Here is a 22372-nt window from a genome sequence, read left to right on the forward strand (position 1 = left end):
CTAAAGCACTTGAAATAACTGTCTTAAACATCTCATGCAGAGGCTGGATTCTCCAGCTGAACTATCTGGGCATGAAGTAATAAAGTTATAGCTAATAATATACAAATGTTAAAAAAGAAAAAAGTCATTTACAGCCTCAAGAACTAGAATAGTCCTAGAATTTTTAGGACGTGAGACTGATGTGCTGGAGTAGCTGTGCATCCAAGTTGTTGAAAAGATAATATAGAATTGTCATGAAATGGGCAACTATAGATTTCAGCATTTTAATGTACCCTGCTCTTCCAATTCACTGCACAGCACTGGGGAAGCGGATTAACCTCAATCTTTTCTTCAACGGGGAGAACAGTTCACTCTTTTATAACAGATGGTATGAATAGTTCCGTTTATGATGCAAGTTCTAAGTGATTTTATAATACTGTAATCCCTCTTCCAGCTTAAGAGATAGAGTAGAATGCAACATCCCAGTAGGTAATCAAGACACTGGCATTTGGGATTGCTGAAGAGTAATGAAGCTTAAAATGTTTGCATTTGACTTGTTGATGGGAAATACTAAAATGGAAATTCTAATGGCCAGAGGGCTTTACCAGTAAATTGACCTAAGTTTTCTAAAAAGGTGTGAGACTCCTAATTTAATGTGTCACTTAAAAGCACATTTGACTGCACTAACCTGCATTGGGAATTAATAGAGTAGGAGAATAGCTGAATGTGTGTGGGTATACTACAGGTTAACTATTTTGATCTGGAATTCCTGGACTACATCTGACAAAAAAACCCCAAAATATCTCTGAACGCCTACTTAGGAATTTCAGAATGCTGCTTTTATCCCAATTGCCTTTGTTTCTTCAATGGTTTTTAATTAGAATTAATTTCTTGTTATCTGGGTCTTGTTCCCAAAAGGTGGGCTTTTCTTTTTGTGTTTGTTTGTCTGTAATTTGAGTGAGTTTTCTTCAGCCATGTAAATGAGGGGCTGCTGGACCAGTAAAACCAAAGTTGCATGTTTTCTGATGGGAGGCACACTGGTGTGATGAAAGTTCAGCAAGAAAAGAAACTGTTGGGAGTGTGTTCAACAGCAGCTGAACATTAACCAGCGGTGTGCCCAGGGTGGCTGGGAAGGACAATGGCATCTTGGCCTGTATCAGCAAAAGTGTGGCCAGCAGGACCAGGGCAGTGTTTGTTCCTCTGTACTTGGCACTGGTGAGGCCAGACCTCAAATCCCAAATCAGTTTTGGGACAGAGAGAGCATTGATGTGCTGGAGTGAGTTCAGGGAGGGGCAGCAAAGCTGGTGAAGGGTCTGGAGTGCGAGTTGAGTGAGGACTGAATGAGGAGTGGCTATGGAGCTGGGATAGTTTAGCCTGGAGAAAAGGAGGCTCAGAGGGAATCTTCTTACTCTATACAACTGATTGAAAGGAGGTTGTAGCAAGGTGGGAGGCAGTGTCTTCTTCCCAATAACAAGCAGTAGAACAAGAGGAAATGGCCTCAAGTTACTTCAGGGGACATTTAGATTGGATATGAGGAAAAATTTCTTCACTGAAAGAGTTGTTTACCATAGGGAAGTGGTTGAATCACCATCTTTGGAGGCATTCAAAAGACCTGTAGGTGTGACATTAAGGGGCACAATTTAGTGATGAACTTTGCTGTGCTAACAGTTGGACTTTAGGATCTTAGAGGTCTTCTTCAACCTTAACAGTTCTATGTGTATTTCTTCAGCTCTAGAGAAATCTGCACAGCTGGATGATGATGATGAGAGAGGCCCAGAAAGCTGAAGCTATCTTTATGTTTTGAGAAAGGAAATGAATTCAGTAATTTTATTATACATGAAGTGTATTATAATCTCATTCTAGAAGCTTGAAAACCATGCATCGTTACTGATTTTCTTCTGATGTGCATGTATGAATGTTTGGGATGTCCCAGATGATGAGTTTGTGAAGATGTAGCATTGTGTGTTTGGGGTTTTTTTTCCAGTAGAAGTCAGAAATTATGAAAAATGTTTATCTCCTGATAATCCAGTGTAAGCATAATACAGTAATTTTAAAATAGTTGAGACTGAACACATCAAAGCATATATGAGACATTTTCTAAAATATTCTCCAGTATTGTAGCCTCAGCACCCTTTGCAAAACCTATGCAAAAATAGTTCTCAAAATTTTCTCTAATATTCTATATTTCATATACAGGTTAAAGGTTTTCTGAAGTATTTCTTATTAAAATACTGAACTTATTACCATTAACACTGTATAGAAGCCCTGGAGAGATCAACATTGTTAAATGTGAGACCTCTGCCTGCACCCATTCATGTAAATGACCCTATTAAGTACACATGTCACAGCCTAAGCAAGATAACTATTTTGGTAGTTAGCTTCAGTAATCACAACAGATTAGGAACTATAATATCTCATATTTCATAAGTTATAGTTTTTAATGTTTCAAAGTGACTTTCCTGCATAAAAAGGTTTTGGAGTGTTTCTTCTACTCAAGCACTGTTGTGCTTATTTCCCTCTGAGTTCAACTGGTAAGGTTTTTATGGCATTTACTCTTAAATTTATACAAATTGGAAAGTCTCCCCTAACCTTTAACAATGTGAAAGGTAGTATCTGTGTGAAGCCAGTTGCCTAGACTACTGTCTGGGCAAGGGGGATGTATAGATACCTGCAGAGAGTCATTCCTGTCTTCATTTGGAATCGAACAATGTGCCATCTGGGAATGTGGAACCTGCTAGCTTTGGCTACGCTTGATTTATTAGATAATTAACTTAGATGAAAGAAAATCTCATACATGATTTTAATTTACTCTTGCTCCACAAAAACATCTTGATTCAACTTTAAGTCTTTAATTTCAGGGTAATTATTATCAGTGCTTGTCTGTTTCAGAGACTCAAGTACTCGGACAAACCATAAATATTGTATAGTAAGACAGAACTTATAAAATACAGGTGTCTGATTTCAAGCATCTGCATGTAGGTACAAAAGTAGCATTGACCTGATTTTCAGAACTAGAGCACTGCTGGTTGCACCAACAAAAATAGAGCATGCTGACACTTTCTCAGAAACTGGTTTTCAGCATATGATCTCCAAACTCGTGCTCTGAGGTATGTGGTGATAGGGGATTGCTTTTAATTTTTTATTTCCAGAGCTATTGTCTGGCTTAATAATATTTGTTACTCTAATCTATGGCGGAAGACGTGTTCATTCCACTTTTATTCTTTCTCTGCCTCTCTGCTATGAGGCATACAGGGCTTTTTGTCATGTGAGCTTCATAGCTAAATGAGCCTTGCAGGAAAAAGGAAAAATTGTAATTAGTGTTAAAATTTTAAGAAGGAGCCAGTAAGATGAGCTTGTGCTTCATCATTCAGCACTAATCTTTAATTTGTAATCATAAATCTGTGCCTTCTTTCTTGTTTTGTCATTGATCAAAACTGTGGTGTTCAGAGCAGGATCTCAGACTGACTCATCAGTGTACATGGAGTGTGTGGGACTGAGGAATACACAGGTATCTAGCTGGACTGGATTAAAATGGACTTGCCCAGAACCTGATTAGGAATTTTATGTCAGTCATGCTGCTTTTATGCTCCCTCCCATCTTCATGCAGCGCACAGCCCACCCCTGCCTGCTGTGTGTGCTTAGGGAGAAGGCTGCTGCTCCCAGCTGGCTTTCCTCTGCACTGAGGGAATGCTTTGCTGATGGACTACAAACAGCAAAGGCTATTTGCACTATTTAAGCTTAAGCAGAGAGTAAGTGAGCAAGGGAAAGCAAGTCTACTCCCTCATGATTGGAAGCTTTGTTGATTCAACATAAAAACAAAGCTAGTATACTTGAAAATGCTTTCAGCCAATTTAAAAACCTTGTTTTCATGATGGAGTGTTGCTCAGTTGTAAGCACTTTCAGATACAAGGATTTACTTTGCAGGTGAATATATAAAAGCAAAATTCATAAAGCGACTTTACTTTGTGTAAAGTAGATCTGTTATTCAGAAGATTATAACAGAAGTTCATACAGGTAATTGAAGAATAGATTGTCCACTGGGAAGCATCTAAGTGCATACAAGGAAGAAATATGATGCACTACAGAGGAGAGTGCAAGTCTGTTCTGTCATTTCTCCTAGACCTATTATTGACTGAGAGTTAGAGCATGTGCATTTTAGATAGCAGACCTGGTTGGCATTTTTCACATGTTAGTTGTGAGCTATTGAACATAAGTCTCATGGCAAGGGAAAAGAAAGAATATTAAAACAAGCCCAAAGCTTTGATTAGCATTGTGCTTTTTAATCATTTCAGTATTCAGTTGGAAGTTTTTATTGGCAAAATTGGATTTTGCAACTCCTTTTTGCCTTATGGAAAAATGCAAGAGAATCCTGATCTTGTTACCAGTTTTTTTTCCCAGTGACACAGTCTAACCAGACTTACTTTCATAAACTGTATATAAATGTTTTATGTCAAGAAAATAAGTATTATATTTGAAGCAAATAATGTCTGTCTCTATTGCTTCTCTGCATTTAAGAGAGACAAGTATACATTCTGAAAAACAGCTCTATGTGTAATGTTACAAGCAGCATTATATATTCAGAAAACTGTATGGTTCTAAATGAATCCTTTTTTAAAATGTGGTTGCTATACAAATATCTGGAAAGAGAATACACAAGACTTGAAAACAACATGTGAGCCATCACCCTAGGTTTTCTATTTATAGCAGTTCCTTAATGATTGAATCTCTACCATTCTTGAAGTAAACCTAAATATGAAATTGTTACCATACCCTGTTTGGAATGGGCCAGGGTTGCTGTGTTGGATGCAAACCATGGATCTTGTGCATCAGTCTTTTGGATTACACATGAGTGGTGTGTTAATTGTGTGGATGGCTATATCCTCATTGTTAATACCAGAGGCAGAACTGAGGGGTCCTGAGACATAGCACCTCAGGAGCTTTGGGCCTCGAGAAGAGTTACTAGAGTGCATTTCTAAAGGGAATATGTTGAGAATTAGCAGTGTGAATTACAGATTGATCAGAGAAGCCCAATTGAATTAATCCTATTAAACATAGCCTGCTGCTGATGGGGCAAAAAGAGACTACTTCTACTGTGCAGCAGCAAGTTCTCTTGAAGAGAACAAGTTTGACAACATTCTAAAAGAATGAAGGAGAATTTAAATTAAAATAAAGGTCAGATGTATGTATTTAAGCTTTAAAAAAATAAAGGACAAAAGAACTGAATTGGCCATGTGAAGATAAGATTACTGGCATGGTGGGGAATAAAAAGAAGGGAAAGAAATGGAGAGGTGAACTTTTAACCCAACCAAAATAAATTAAATCTGTGTCCCTCAAAAGCAGAGCATTGTCAGAAAAATTACCCTTACTAACAACCAAGCATGTCCCTTATGAGATCAAGGACTTAACCTCTGACAGAACAGGGTAACAAAGCACCCCTTCCTCAATCAATACAACTGTTTCTTGTCTCTCTCAGTGTTGCAGGATAATTAAGTAAACCTTCTCTGCAATGGCTTTCTTTCTTTAGAAATGATATTTTATAATTCTAAAGCATGTTTTATATTCACTTCAGGCAACACAATTTGACAAAAACATTCTTGCTGTTTACCTGGTTTCAAAGTCTAAATATTCATCCTGGAAGAGTAATGACTCTGAGGAATGGCTTATATCTTCAGAAGCATCCTGGACATTCATGATCCTCAAATGTTTTTGTTTTGAATTGTATTTCCTAATGCTTTTTGTCTGTGGGAGAGAAGTTAAGCAAAAATTAGTTTAATTAGAAGTTAAGCAAAAATGCAGCGTGGAAAGATGCAACATTATTTAAAAGAATCCCCTTCCTGCCAAACAACAATAGAAAACTCAAATATCTAAAAATCTGGGTCAGGATGAAAGAGGGTGTTACACATTGTGTGTTCAGTCATACAGTGTTTGAAACACAATAACTGATTGTAAAAGATCAGATATGCGGTAAAAAAAATAATAAAATCATTGCTTTCATGATCATGTAAAACAAAAGCAGAAGCAGTATAGTGTTTGGAACTCTTCTAGGTTACATCTGACATCCCTGCAAATTCTGAAAACAATCTAGATACTTTTAGGATTGGAGAGTTAATATGCTTGTTCCCACTGAAAGTGAACAGTGTCTAGTGAACTAGTCTGCTGACTTGTAACGATAATATTTCTGGCTTGAGAGAGTGTCGTATTTGGTATCTGTGGTGCTAAAATACTTCATCATAAAAACAGATTTAAAATTTCTATATATAGGAAAGTCATTTTATCCAACCCAAAACAATTCAATATTATCAAAGAGTAGTCACATTCCTCCGGTTTGTAGGAAAAATATACTCAATTTTATTCTCATAATGATTTTTGTCATGCTGGAAGGTCTTACTTTTGAATACTGCTTGACTAAGAATTTTTTTTCCTGTGTTTGAGACATATGTATGTTTCTTCTCTGAGTAAAAATGCTGGATGAGACATTGGGAAAAAAATCTAAATAGCAAAACTGATTTGTGAGCCTGTTTGTTATCTGACATAACTTTAACCTTTTGATCTGTGTAACAATTTACTAAGTTAGAAGATAATTCCTTAATGCTATTCCACAAAATCCCAGATATCGAGTACTGCCAGATCTCTCAAGCAGTCCTGGACAAGTGCTCCCATTGTATTTTTTTAACCTTTTTGAGAATATGGGAAAAACTTCTTTTGTACACAAAGATGTGTGTGTTGAGATTAACAAACAACACTTGGTCAAGGATATAAAAAAATGAAAAAAAAAAGATAAAATCTAGGCCAGGAGGTTTTAGAGATTTCTACTTTCAAGTAACAGCTCTTAAAGAACTTCTAAGGGAAAAAGGCAGGGTCTCTACAAAGTGAAAATTTTGTTCATATTTTGCCTGTTCACAGTGATGTTGTTTTGTTTGTAGTTCAGATTCATGTCACTTTTGAGGGAGTCTGTTTATAAAAAGATTTGAAATGTTGTGATCTTTCAGTGTTTTCACTTTCATAAACATGTTTCTTTTAAAGACAGTAATTGCATTAATTTACTAGGACTGCCTGTTTTTAGAGGTGAGCACCTGTCTCTGTGCCCCAGGAGTCATCTTGTCCCTTTTGGAGCCAGCAGGGTGTGGAGATGGTAGACTGGCTTACATTGCTGTTTGGGGACAGTGAAGCTGGCAGAGTTCTGGGGCATCACAGTCTACATCACATTCTAAGGCATGCTCTGTTTGCAGCAAGTCTTGCCCTTATGCACGAGCTTTGCTCAGTCCTGTACATTCACATCCTTTTGCCTTTCTCTGTATGCTTCTCCCATGAAGATCTTTCCATACCCACACTTAGCACATAAAAGGAGCAGTAACTTGGTTCATCTACAAGCAGAAGGAAAGACACTGTAGAATACTTTTATTTCCAGTGTTTTCTTAACTCATAGAGGAAAGAGAATTGCTTTTCAATCTCTGGTCATAAGGCAAATCAGTAAGTACAAATGGTCCCCAGATTTAGGGAGTAAATATCTTCTTTTCATCAGTCTCTGTGCACAGACCCAGGACTGGTTCAAAACTCAGTCTGTGCCATACATACTTCTGTAACACCATTGTCCTGGGTCACAGCAAGCCCCAGTCACTGCTGCTAGAAGTTAACTCCTGTGGTGAGGTAATGCCTCTTCACAGGTTTCTCTCATTCCCAGAATGAGTTTTGAAGCTGAGATACTTTTCTTTTTCAATTATTAGTAGCAGGCCTTCTAAAGTCACAGGTAGAGATGATTTCTTCCTTCAGTCTCTGAACTATTCAGAATCTCAAGACAGCATGGATCAGTTCTCTTGAGATTCATGTGTGAAGTGTCTCACCTGTCTCTGCTTGCATGCCTGTTATAAATGCACAAAGACCTGTTCAGATTTAGTTACTAAGGTCCAGGATCTTTTCTGACATCTCAGTGTTAACCAATTTGAGATTCTTGAGGTATGTTTCAGAGCCATGTTCAAAATTCCTACTTAATTAATTTTAAATTGAAAATATCCTTCTCAGCTGAGATAATTTTTGCTATGGAACAAGTCAGCTGCAGGTTTTTATGGCTGATTATTCCTATGTGATAACGTTTCATAGCAACAAAGGGATGCTGAACCCTTGCTGCTAGTTGGTCTTGCTCCAAATGGTCTTAAAATTCTAATTGAATCTGTAAATAGAGCTCTTTTTCTTGCCTTTTTTTTTTATTATTTTTTTAAATTTTTTTTTTGCTTTCAGCCTTGCTATTTGTAGGGAGATGAGAAGTTGTGGTCACTACATGTTGTTGTCAAAGCTCCTACACACTGAGATAAACTGTTGGCTTTCTCTTCTGATTGTAGTTCCAAAGGCCAAACTACCAAGTCTCAGGGAAAAAAAACCATCTTAAATAACTAAGTAAGTAAAGGTATTTGTTGATGTGTTATTGTATTTGCTGATATTCCTTTCTCCTTTTATATTTTAGAATTCAATTAACAACCACTTCTGTTTCAAATGTAGATTTTTTGAGATGTCACAGACACCCACTGAATTTGTCAAGCCATAAGCATTGGGTTATGTTGACATTTTTGGAGACCAGTACTGCACTGGTGGTACTATGTGTATCCCAGTGTATAGGAATTACTACTTTGTAGTCTTCATGTTGGGGTTCTCATTCCAACTCACTTTCTCAGCTGCCAGAAGAACTTAATAGAATCACTGAGTGCCACTGTGTAGAGCATGGCTTGTTCTTTGTCACTTGTGCAGAATACACCTTTCCAATGGCTCTACACTCCTAAAAAACATAAGCAGTTCTGGAAGTGTTTCTTAGGCTGCTTTTACCTGAGTGCGTAAAGCTGGGAGGTGTGTTATTGCTTCAAAACTCCATTACTTGTGTATGACACAAAGAATTCAGCATTAACTGCAGGATTTTGTCTCAAAAGCGAATTTGACTCACAGTTAAAGATTCTCTTTTTGTCAGCTTGAACAGACCAATTATGTTCCCACAAAGCTGAAGCAGGTCAGCAGCTAAGGCTAAACTCTGGGCTGTGTGCTCTGTTGCAGGGATCTGCCATGGCCATAAAAGCTGATGTGAGAATTGCATGGCTAGCTTCCAGCAGCTTTGATGAAGAACTCCTTTTATAGCTAGGGCAGGTAATGGAGTTCCAAAACAGAGAAAATGGCATATAATTTTGTGAATACCTGTCCAGAGAAAAGACAGATAAAGAGGGCTTGAGAAGGATGTATAGGTCTTCATTTTTTTTAAGATACAGTTTTAATGAAAGCTTTTTAGAAGTTGGCAGCATATCCAAACACCTGCTGCAATGTTTAATTAAAATACCCCAGCTGAATGGAAAGCTCTCCTCCTGACCTTTTTAGAAAAGCAAAGGATTATTTGACTTCACATAGTTCTGACAAAAAAAACCCTTAGTTTTTACAGGAAGAAATGCAGATGATGAGTTCCCAATATGAAAAATAATCAGTTCTGATTTTCCCCTACACAGTTGTTTCAGATTAGCTGGTTTTATTGGACCCTTTTCAATTAATTTGTTTTGATTAAAGTTGCACTGGAATAGAGACGACAATTAATCTGCAGATTAGAGTATGATATATTGCAATACCCTTTGTTTATTCTCTGGTGAGTCATGCCTGTGACACTTTGTTTATTATTTAACGTTGCATGATTCACCTTTTGGTCCAGATTAAAGAATGTACCGTGTCCTACAGAATTTACTTACAACTTCAAACAGAAGTAGAGCAAAGCTAGGGTGAATGCAATACAGTAGGAAGAAAGCTTTGCATTACACAAGAATCTTGACTCATTCAAAGAAGATGCATTGGCAGTGTGGTGAAACACTATGTTTTGTTTAAAACATGTTTATTCAGTTATGGTTCTTCATTTATCTTATTGTTGTGAAGAGATTTTTCACTAGGATGAGTGCTGTTGTGAATCAGCTTTGAAAACATCCTAAGAATGTTGCATGTAAAGCAGGGGAGTTGTGAGAGAAATAAGCAAATAGCTGTAAATACAATGCAATATATCTAGTTGGAGAACCTGTTATTCACAGTTAAAGTTAAAAGATGAAGTATGCATCATCTTGAGGAATGACTGGCTGAGACTTCGCTCTTAAAACTAAACACCAGTTACCTTTCTGGTTTCTTGCTGTCAGAGTGATGAAACATCAATTTCAATGTTTAAAATACTTTAAGCTCTAATGGAGATGCAACATGACCTCTTCCATCATCGGTTCATAAACTGGAAAAAAAAAAGTCAGATGAGTCTAATTGTCTTTCAGTCTCCAGAACCACCCCACAGTTTTGGGAAAATCATCTGTAAGGCTTGTTGGATTGCTTCAATTCAGCAATCTTCAAGTACAGATTTGCTTTCATATGTATACATTTTGATATCTGCTGAACCTGTCCACAGCTCAGTTGGAAGTTTTATATCCATTCATTTTGGCTTGGAGTAGGACACATGAGGTTTGGTTGAGGCAGGAACAAAGAGTTCCTAAAATCTGTGATGTTTGCAGTAGGTGACAAATTCTGTTTATCACTGAACTAACAGTAGGTTTAAAACCCTAGCAGAATCATTGCTTCATATCTTCTTGTTAATCACAGGTCATGTAGTCAGATAACCAAGGAGGAATTTCTGAGTTGTGGTGAACAGAATTCCTTATAATGCATAAGGACAGTGACTCATGCCATAATTTCCTTGTATCTATTTGTCACAGAGAAAAAGGTATGACTTAAATATGGAAAGAAGTGTAAGTATTGCAGGTTAATAGAAAATGGCAATTCCCCACCCCCCCTTCCTTAATGTGGAACATTAGGGCATTTTGACAATAAACTGTACCTGTCAGTGTGGAAGCCAATATGTAACATTAGCAATCAGCTAAGAGGCACCTTCATATGGCTTGTATTAATCATACTGTCAATTTTCATTCCATGGGCATCCTTCTTTCCACTTTTCACTTAGAATTTATTTCAGAGCATGATCAAAGCTCTGCTGTTCATTACATTCAGCATTAGCTAATTTGGCTTTTGGCAACTCTCATCCTAGTTCCTATTAAACACTGGCCATAAATTGAAATAAGCGTTGTGCCAAAACATTTCAGGATTACCTAATGGTAACACAGAGATTGAGTGTATTATCATGCTAGTTTGAAGACTGTTGGGTTACTGCAGAATTAACCATTAGCAGATACTTAAAACCTCCAAGACAAATTTACACCTACAGTGATTTTTTTTTTTCATGTCTTCTGAATTGACTACAGGATTAAACAAATGTGAGAAAAATCTTGTTCCTGTAACATGTCTGAAATGCTTGTTTGTGTATGTTGGAGTTTTATAAAGGCCTTTATACAGTTTTGCAAGTGTGCTGTATCATAAAATATTTTGAGTCACAGAATATGCTGTGTTTATACAACAAGATTATTAGGGCAACTGTTTTTTACCAAGCTGCAGTCAATTAGGAGTCTGTGTAGAAGACTGATACCAGAAGATCTTCTACTTAGAATATTTTCTTTCAGCAGGTATTCCTAGGACATGTTGAATCCTTAATTTGTAGTGATAGATAAAATTTCCCTGTAGAGAGGGGGAAATGCTGCTTGGGTATGCAAGTGAAACACCCTCTCTACCAGCACTTGGCTCTTTTTTTTTCATACTTCAGTCTTGAAGAAGTAATCTGAAGGTAGACTTAAAATTCCAGTGTAAAAAAATCTATAAAAAGCCTTGAACAGATATGTAAAAGGCGAGAAATAATGAAATAGTGGCTTTTTTTCTGTGCCAGGTAAGTTGGTGACAAAATTTCTATAGATTTTTGGGCTGCCTTACATCTTAATTGTTATTGGAGAAAATTACAGAGAACAGTTGGGCTTCTAAATCTTTTCAAAAAGTCTAATAAAACCAGATGATGTTTCGGTTCATTACTGGCTGAATAAGATATGTAGCAGCTGTGGTTTAAACAGTAGTAAAAATATGTTATAAATAATTAGAAAATTTGGCTTTTAAAAAAAATATTGAATTGAATGGTGCCATAAAACAGAAAAATAGTCACAGTTATGTAACTGACCAGATTATTGTGCTTTTGAGTTTAGTAGTTTATCTTTTGATAGAATACTCGTTTATTTGACTTCCTCCGATTTAATAAATATTTGTTTATTTAATTGACTTATGTTTAAAATTGTATCTGGTTGAAATACTTTCTAGGGTTTTCCAAGAGCAGGACTAAGTGTCAGAAATAGGACTAGCTTGCTATGCTTGCTTTTCAACCAGTCTTGTAGAATCTTTTTGAAATCAGAAGAAGAGTACAAAAATATATAAGGGCAGAAGAGTCCAGCGTCCTCACTAGGAGATGATGTTTGCAGTATTTCATTTCTTGCTTTGCTTAGCTCATTGCTTCTGCAGTTGCTTCCTGGAAGCATGAACACGGAATCTGTTTCCTTAGAGATTATCTTAACTTTTTCTTTTTTTTTTTAACTTGAAAAAAAAGCCTTTCTTACGTGTTAGTCTCTTTCTCAGTAGTGCTGGTCTGGAAATGTATTCTTTTTTTTTCTTTATTTTTTTTTCTTTTCTCCATTTTGATAGTATATGAAGCAATTGTAGTATTCAGAATAAATTTACTCCTTCAGAGAGAAACCAATTCAGTAGTCTTAAGGCACATGACAGACTTGAAAAAAGGTGTGTTTCTGTGCTTCTAGAGGCAACAGCTTCTAAAATGAGCCTAGATTCTCATGATACAGCTTAATACTTACAGTCTAAATATACCTCGGAACTGCATATTAAAGGCTGGTATCTTTTTTCAGCATAGATTTCTACTTGTGGTGTTTTACAGTTGATATAATAAAATAAAAATACAAATAAAAATACAGATCAGGATTTCTGCACTACCTGTGACAGTTTCTGAAGTGTAAATGCAAGGATATACTGTGCAAGCTGGTGTTCTGCCTTTCAAACTCATGAATTTAGTACATGTCGCATTCAGCCACCTCTAGGAAAAAAAAAAAAAAAGCATTGTGATTCAGCCATTCAGCTTTAAGATCCAGATTCAGCAAATGACTTGGACACTTTCAGGCTTAAATGTTTTTCTGCACCTAAATACATTCATAGATGTGCTTAAAACTAAACATAAGCTTAAGTAGTACTCTCTTGAGTACTACTAGGTTTCAAATGTGCTGGTGCAGTCAAGAGAAGATGGGTGGTCTGTCCTGCCCTTCTGACAGTCTGTGAAACATTGTGGCAGAAATGGAGCTGCCAGGTTTCCTTGGGCAGCCTCTGTGTGTGTGTGTACTCAGGATCTGAGAGGAGGAAACGGATGTTCTGTTACAGATGATAAATGGACCGGATAATGCCGTCTGCTCACGCTCCCCGACACGTTTTGTAATAAGCTTCTGCTCACTTGCATCTACCTCAGCCACATTTTAATGGGACAGGCTGAAACTCTCCCTGCTGGATAGGTTCTTTTAAGTTTGGAGTTTTGAGGTTTTGTATTTAAAATAAATGCCTTCCACTTTTTGTGCAAGTTAAAGATCCATAGGTAAAGTAATAAATATAGGCTATTTATAAATATATAAAAATTAGATTATTGTCATGTTGAGGCTTTGTATCTGTGCTCTGAGATAGCAGTGTGCAGGTTGACAGAAGTTTCACTCTGATCTAAAGAATGTGCTTTAGGATGCTCCTATTAGGAAACTGTCCCAGCTTGGTAAAAATACAGGCTTCTGAAGCATCTCTGGTGTATGTGCTTTGTAGTGTCTTAAAGAAGCGCATGAGGTGTAAGTGCATGAACTTTTCACCTGTACTCCAGTTGAGAACTGAGACACATTTCACTGTGCTGGAGTGGCAAGAGGCATTAGATCTGAGGCAGGAAGGCTGCACTTTAGTCCTAGTGTTTCCCTGGAGTTTCAGCAGGGAGGAGGCTGAAATGAGGGGGAAATGGGCTATGCTGCTTTGGGAATAAATAAATAGGGTAGGTGGAGTTTTCAAATTATGGGATGTGTTAGGATTGTGAGTGTGTGGAAGTTTGTGGAAGAGAAGATTAACAGGAGAGGTGAAGAAGCCATGAAATAGACCCAACATGTAATAACTTTTTTGTCATTTCCCCTTCCTCCCCCAGGATTTTGGACATGTTTGTGGATAAAACGAAATTTTGAAAGAAAAATTCAATCATAATATATAGGATATGTGATTTTAAAAGCAGCATTTATTGGAATAGCAGAAGAAAGGCCCTTTTTAAAGTCCCTCAGCTGTGATAATTCTGTCCCATTAGCAAGATTCTCTATTGAAGGCAGTGCAGTGTACAGGAGGGAAGGAAGATTTACTTTCTTCTTATGTATATTGCATAATTGTTTGTTCATAAAGTTATTGATGTCTATTAAAGACCGTTTAATATAATTGAACTTTCTGAGCTTCATGAAAATTTTTCTTTGCCTGTATTTCTCCCTTGACAGAATTCTTTTTCACTTTCCTCCTGCCTTTTTTCTTCCTCTCAGAAAGATGCGAGACCCACAAAACTAAAAATGGTTGCCACTAAAAGACAGAATTTGGTTTGGTGGTTTTTATTTCATCCATTCTTAGGGTTTGAACTTAGCTTATTTTAGTGTCAGAATACTGTGATCTGGAGTCCTAGCAAGGAAGCTAATGATCTCCCTGCCTTCTGCTCTGACAGCAACACGTTTCTGCAGTGATGCTTTCCTTTGGCAAAGGCCAACAGAGGACAGAGGTTCCAGGTGAGGTGCCATTCTCAAGTGTTGGCTTTTGTGAGGGTTCCTCACTTGTGCAGAGTTACTAACCACAGACCACCTTGCTTCAGAGTATGGACTGGTTCTGGGCTGGACTAGGTCCAGATTTCTGATTTTAATTGAAAGTTTCTATAAATAGTAGATTATAAAGTAGGCTTTTGATGCAAAATTTTATTAATGTTTTCCCAAGCTGATATTTGGCATGCACTTTCATCAGCTAACCAGCAACACAGCTACTGCTTGTGCTCCTTTTTCACTTCCTTTTTTTTTTCAGTTGGGTAGATTTCTGTCAGGAATTGCTGTGGTAAAACCACTATAGAAATTAAATTAGCTGTTCATAATTTCAGGAATTTAACCCTAATTTGCAATTTCTGTTTTAGAAGAGGAGAGGTTGGGGACCCACTGCTGCAAATCACAGCTGCTGCTTCTGCTCTTGTTGGTGGCTTTGCAGAACAGAATAGTTCTTCTGGCTCGCCAAGCACCTGGCACAGGACCACAAGAGTTTGATGGCACTGCATTTATCAGGGGGAAGAAATTCAGTGCTGTTTGTGTGCTCACTTGGCACACTGTAAAGTAAGAGGGGACTTTGCTGTTGGCATTGGAGAGCTTACAGCCTGTGGGAATGTTACCCTGGGTTTTGCTCTCAGTGGAATAGTCCTCTTGTAATCATGAAGGGCATGTTCTTGGAAACAACACTGCTTTTTAATGTTTGCAGCTAGAAATAATGGTTGGATTTGTAACTTGATTTCAACCAAAGAAACAACCCTCCCCCCCAAAAAAAGACAACCAAGAAACCCCAAACCAAAAACGAGCTCTAGGGAGACATTTTTAATATTGAACAAATACATTTACACTAATGTAGCAAAATTAGATAAACTTTAGTGTTTTGTTTTTATAACATATTCATGCTAGTGTTAATGTAGGGAAAGCAAATATTGTCTTCTGATGATTTATACTATACTCCTAAGACATTTCTTTTTTGAAAGCAGATGTCTGCATTTTGTGGATCTGCCTTGCAGGAGTTATACTAAACAAGATTAAGAAATCAGTATGGGAATGTGACTGATATAATGAACTTAACTACTCAACTCTACTTTTTCCTTCAATTTCTCTTGAATAACTACTTACATTTCCTGTGCCAAGTTAGAATTTCAAAATGAAATATAAACTGTTAATAAAACAGATCCATTTATTTTCAAGAGGTTTCATGGATCACATGACCCAAATTCATAATTTCTGCCTTGACAGTTCTATTAATACTGTACCAAATTTGCAAATAAGAACAGCTGGAAAAGTTATCCAAGGGAGGCTGTTTGTTTGCTGTCTTTTTTCAGGTTCATGGGAGTTATGAGGTGGGCATGAACTCAATTTGCAGTCTGTTAAACCCAATGTGTTTTCTGAATTCACAGGTCCTGCACACAAGGACATCCCCCACAGCCTGGGCACTTAATGACTTAAAGTTTTGTTTTCATGGGAGAGAAAAGAACATTAAAGAGCCATTCAGAGGAGTAAACGAAATGTCTACCTAACCCTGTAATTTTTAATTTTTTTAATTTTTTTTTTAAACAATGGCCCTTAGTGGATGCCTAGGAAAGACATGACAGTGGGACAGGCAAAAGTAGTGACTTCCCACATCTGTACTCCCAAGTTTTGATTCTTCTCTGACTTGAAGACTGAGTCAGAGGTTCTGACCTTCATGTTTAAGACTGTGTCCTTGTGTTTGTTGGCTAGGTTGTGCTAGGATGAGAACTAACTTCTGACAAGTAGTTAGTTTATGCTGCAGTAAAACGTGTCACATAGTGGAGCAATTAGAACACATTGCCCTTCTAAATTTATTTGAAAAGATACAATGTTTTATAGGATTAATTGCAGTATTTTTGTTGGGTTTTGTTCCGGTTTCCCTAGATGTCTCTTCTATTTCTTCCTCACCTGTATCAAAAATGGGAAAAACAGTCAGTGTTCCTTGAAATTATTTGTTATATTTTCTTAAAAGCTGTTTGAATTTGGAACTAGTTTGAAGTCAGTGTAAAGTTACTTGTGTGGCTTATGTTTTTAAAACTCCTCAAGAGGCAGTACTTGAATAATTACAGTTGCAAACTTTGATTTTCACTCTTTAATATGATTTAAAAAATACTATTTTATTCTTTTTTTTTTTTGAGAAATGTGAGATGAATCCAGTGCAAAGGACTTTAGGCATCTAGAAGTGACATTGTGTGATGCTGAGTTTCTTTGTAACTGTCCACTGTAACTGTTCAAATAAATATCCTTCTCCAAATGCCTCAATTTTTTGTTAATTGTCTTAAGCATAATATTGAGCCCAATTCTGTTATTTAGTTTTAAGTAATTCCCAATTTGATCTCTTTATTTTTACTTTTACATACCAACATTCTATCTGTGGATTAGTTACTCCCCTTCAACCTGTGATTACTTACAACTGTAGTCTGCATAGGAGTATTGTTTGTCTTGTTCAATTATGGTCTTTGACATTTTACCTTTTTCCATTTAAGAGATTCCTCCAAAGCTGACTCTGATACATGTTTTATTGCTGCGTGTTTCTAGCATGAACAAACATTATTTGCTATCTTTTTTTCTTTTTTTGGAAGAAAAGTTTCTTAGTAGCAGACATTATTAACTTGGGGGGGGAAAAGAAAATCTAAATGAGTGAGAGAATTTTGTGCTGTTGACTTTCTTTTTAAATTACGTGGTATTAACCATTGCATTATACAGCAACCAATGCCAATTGGTTCATTAACTTTTTAGTCTTTGTGTTCTCATTGTATCAATTTTCAGCCTTCCTTTCACCTCTTTAAAGAAAGTATTATTCTTTGTAATGTTTGTTTCCTAAGTCTACTATTTTTCTGCAATACATTTTAAGAAATATATTAACACATGGCTCTTCGTCATTGTTCTCTTGTTACTATAATCTTTTTACTTTAACTCGTATATAGTAGCTTGTTTAGAGTTTCACTGCAGCTCCTGTGAAGTCTGTAGTGTTTTCATTAGCTTCTTGCTTGTGTAATACCAGAATCTGAGGGATTTGGGATCTGAGGGTCTGTTACATTGTTATTCAGATGCCCAAGTTCATCAAGACCATACAGTTCAGCAAAATGGTATTTCAGAGAGGAACACTGCTCTGCTTCATTTTATATGAAAAAATTGGGAATTTGGGAAGTAGCTTGGATGTGCTATCTAAATTTAAGCACCTCTAGGAGTATCATCTTGGCAGTGTAAGCATGTGCTTGAAGTTAAGCACATACATTTGAGTGTTGCCTTATTTTTGTTAGGGTTTTCTCAGCTAGTAGCAAGTTCCTGCTTACAAATGTGCAGCATACTGTCAGCTCAAGCCTTGATAGAAGAAGATTTATTATTTAGATTGCAGTTGACACATATGAAGAAACAAAACTACTGATTTGACAGTCTGGCATTTGTTTTTTGTGAGATAGTACATATTTAAGTGATATTTAAAGACTTCTCAGTGGCTAGGTTCAACTAAACTCCATGACTATTTTCTCTTAAATAAGATTATAAAGTTTTGCAATAAATTATGACTAATTTGATATCTTACACATGGAATGTTTCTCCATTTCCTGAAAAGTTTCTCCTCATGAGTGTGCCACTTCTTTAAGGATTATATTTTACTTAGTTTTGTTCTCTTCTGATGGTCTCAGGAATGTTTTTGATTTTAGTAACTTCTCTAATGCAGAAATTCTGTGTTGTTCATATCTTTTACAAGCTTGTTTAATTTGTATTGTAACATACATATATGTGTACATTCATATATGTATGTTGATATAATTTAATCTGATATGTATTTATATATATATTTATAGACATGTAAAAAATTCACTCTGAAACTGTGTTTACTGAGTGCACTATATAATATATTCAACTCCTATTCACCAATATTACGTTTTAAAAGCTATTATTTTATCAGGCATCACAAATACAAAATTCAGTTAGAATGTTATAGTATACAGTGACAACAAGATTACTATGAAAATAAGGCAGACTATCTGTGTTTGGATTCAAATTATGAATGACTCCTAACAGAAAAAATATGGAGTAGTTGAGGCCTAATGTGGTTATAGTAAGCTGCGTTGTACGTATCACAAGAAATCATTGTTTAAACTTCTATTATTAAAATTTAGAAATATGCTGTTCTCTCCATGCTTCCAACTCTATAAAACAAATTTTTCCTTTTCCCTTTTTTTTCACAGCACTTGCTACTAGCAATAAAGTTTATTATGGCTTTCGTAATTCCTGATAAACCAAGAGATATCCAGATGAAACTTGCCAAATTGGAATTTGAATCTTTAGAGGCTCTCAAACAACAGGTAAGAGCATTTCAGATGCAGCTTCATTTTCTCTTAATCTGTCATTGCTTAAGAAGTGGAGCACAGAGTTTTAACCTATTTATCTGTTCTTGCAACCCACCAATGTATGCAAATCCACACCAGGAAAACGATCTGCCCTTTCAGACAGCTTGAAATTCCTGGTGTGGCTGGTTATGTAGCACCTTATAATGTCTGTTGTCCTTGTGTGTGCAAACATACTTTGTTTTTATATTGTCATTTTTAAAGGATATTGGGCTCCATAAAACCTCATTTCATCCCCTGGAGGTGTCTGTTGTTACAACACCAGAATTTCTTTCATTTCTGAAATACCATCACTAGTAAACAGTTAACTTGGCTCTAGTATTAATCAGAAATTGTAAACAGTCTGAACATGTTTGAAATAATTGTGTTGAGAAGTATATACATGTGAGCAAATAGTAATGTTGCCTTATTTTCCTGTCCATACAGTATTCTCATTTTATTGTGTGAAAGGTATATTCTACAATATATTTAACAAGCATTCCAATGCAATTTAGGAAAGTAAGGAGCTAGATTTTTTTGCTGAAAATTTCTGTGTTAACAAATGATTTTTAAAGCCACTGGTGGAGATCACAAGAGGTAAGGAGTTGCATGGAATTAGTTTCGGTAGGATACAGAGATTCTACAGAGCTGGTTTTGCAGTGGTGGCATTCTTTAGGAGTTTCTGACTTTACAATGCTAGATGGGATTTCTAAGCTATCTTACATATCAGAAAACAAACTAAGAATAAGAACTCCAGCATTGAGCCACAGACACTGGTTTCCCTGTTCATTGTTATTTCAGATATTTTCACACTCCAGAGAATGGTTTTACATGAACATGTTCTTTGTGTGCTCAACATGCACATGTGTAAACTCCTCTATCCTATTTATTATGTGTGTAAAATGGAAGGTTACTTTTGAAACTATCTACTGCAGCTGCATGTGACAAAATGATCTCTTGATTCTGAACAAACTGAGTGTGTAAACAATACACTGCCTTTTGTAGTTAAAATCCCACAGTTTTGTGTGATACTAGAACATCGATATTGAGGTCAGTGCTGTCTTTCTTAATCAGCCATAACAAACAAAATCCAAACTACAGTTGTATCTAATGCCTGATAGTTTGGTTTTGCTTTTCTCTAGTAGGTCAATGTGAAGTTACCAGGAGCTGGTCAGGGATCTCATGGGGGTTTTAGATAATATTAAAAGGAACAGGACTACATTTCTATTTCAGCTGTTCTTTCTCTGTTTTCATTTTGTAGACAGGCAAAACTAGGTCACCCACTGGAACGTTAAGGTCAAGTGAATATAGTCACCTTTAGTCACAATGTTCCAGTCTCTTTCAATATGAGTGTGCATGTCAGCAGTAGGGTCTTCATCTCCTATCCCAGCATCTGTGGATTCCTACAACCATATAGGCCTGACTCCCAGTTTTTCAGGGTTGCTTCATTAATTCAGTAGCAAAAAGTTAGTCTGAATTTCAGCAAAAACCAGAAGCCTGGCCTAGTTCTCACCTATACTTTCAGACTTCCTAAAGGATCTAGGAAGAGTATTGGCTGAGCTTCAAGTGCCTTGATAAGTAGTTTAAACGCAAGTGTATGCCATTGATTTTTTAGATTTCCTCTGATTGATACTGTGCTGTGTATGCCACAGACATGTAGATATTTGGGCTTTTTTCCTTGTTCTTTAGTGGTTTTTTTTGTGTGAAAAATATCTGCATTTAAAAGTAGTACTTTGGCGCTGCAAAAAGGTACCAAAACTTTTGTTTCAGAATCACATTTTCTATTTCTTCCTCTTGTTACTGAGAGTCAACATGGTAGTTTATGCTGTATGCCTTACTTACAAGCAAAAAATAAGAAAAAAATTTCCCAAAACATGTATTTAAAACAACAGGCATAAACATCTGGTGTAGATATGTTGTGGGATCAAATGTTATGGAGAAACTGGTTTGTATACTTCGGTGCAAGTATGCATCACATTGCTTTCACGATGCTATCCAGACAAGCATTCCATTGTGTTTTACCATGTAATCTTTGAGAGTACTGCTGTCTTGAGATATAGCTGCTAGAAGGGTATTAGCAATGCCACACTTAAACCTCTGAGATGCCAAAACAGATTATTAGGCTTTGTATACAGTGCGTGAAGAGAAGCTCTCCTAATACAGCTGCTTTGAACAATTGTATTGATTATGCTTGGCATCCTTAACTTTAGGCAGTGGGAGCACTTTTACATTTTCATTAATGCTAAGCTAATTGGTTTTTAACGTGGTGCAGTGGGACTGTAACTATTCTGTGTTCAAATCCATTTGAAGACTTGAGTGTCTATTTGAAAGGGATTTTAGAAAATAGAGTGTCTTACTGCTCTAACAGAGATGAATGATCATCATTAGAGCTTATTAAAAAAAACCTTCTATATGGTGAAAAACACCATTAAAAAAAAAAGTAATTTTATATTGGAATGTTAGTCTTGTTTTGAAGTTCTCAAACTTCAGGGAACATTTTTAGGAACTCCTGAAATGTTTCTTTGAAAAATTCTTCTTTACATAGTGTGTGTTAAGACTGTTGAATGGGTTGAATAATGTGATTTATTTTTTAAAATATTTTGTTATGATACAGTCCTAGTATCATGACAAAGTTAGTTAATGTTACTCAAAGTATGTTAATCTTTCTGAATCCAGATTGGGGGATATGCTACAGCTGTAGATTTTGCTTCAAATTTCCCTGGTATCCTTCAATGTACAGAATGATAGAGGAGGCTGGTTAGACTCTATTTTTGGGGGGAGCTGGCCCAGAAAATAAATTAATGTGAACTTTATCTTAGAGGAGTAAAGAGATTATGGATCAAAAGTCTTGGAAGAGGAGCAGGGGCAACTCCTTTCACATATCCTGAAGTGTTGTCAGGTTCTTTGTTGCCCAGAAGGAAGTCTGGATAATGGGGTACTAGAAATGGGTAGTGTCTGCTGCCAGAGTGATGAGCCCTTTTCTGGTGAGCATCAGAAAGGAAGGGAAGGAACCACTTGGTAAAGTGGAATGAGGTGCCCGAGACTCTCCTTGCATCTTTGCAGTACTCTGTTGTTGCATGTACTTGCTGCAAGTGCAGAAGCATGCCATGCTCTTTGGTCTAGTTCTTATTTTAGGGAAGACTAAGTATAGATGTGCCTGGAGGCAGCTTGGGAACAGTCAGTTAATTCTCCAGTGGTTCAGGAATTACCACTGCATACATTGTACATGGAAATAATGATATAAAACTTGTGTGTGAGGTCACTATCTTGCGTTTTCAGGGCAGTGACAGTAACAGCTTCTCTGATAAATACTTCAGCTTCTGGATA

The 22372-nt window shown here is 36.6% G+C and overlaps 1 protein-coding gene across 5 annotated transcripts in view; it reads left to right on the forward strand.

Moving 5' to 3' along the window:
* The window catches only part of ANO10 (anoctamin 10), a 120987-nt gene that overhangs the window by 60918 nt on the left and 37697 nt on the right, over positions 1 to 22372 (forward strand). For 2 of the 5 annotated variants that reach the window (XM_015618237.3, XM_015618238.3), the window contains exons 12-15: positions 14618 to 14678; positions 15071 to 15263; positions 16100 to 16223; positions 18908 to 19007. In XM_015618237.3, coding sequence (XP_015473723.1) covers positions 14618 to 14678; positions 15071 to 15263; positions 16100 to 16148 — 303 coding nt within the window. In that variant the 3' untranslated portion in view covers positions 16149 to 16223; positions 18908 to 19007. Of the gene's footprint in view, positions 1 to 14617; positions 14679 to 15070; positions 15264 to 16099; positions 16224 to 18907; positions 19025 to 22372 lie in introns of those variants that run through there. The other 3 variants (XM_033511916.1, XM_015618240.2, XM_015618239.2) reach the window with 3 other exon arrangements.

The sequence above is a fragment of the Parus major genome, chromosome 2, assembly GCF_001522545.3.
Source record: "Parus major isolate Abel chromosome 2, Parus_major1.1, whole genome shotgun sequence".
Classification (NCBI taxonomy): domain Eukaryota; kingdom Metazoa; phylum Chordata; class Aves; order Passeriformes; family Paridae; genus Parus; species Parus major.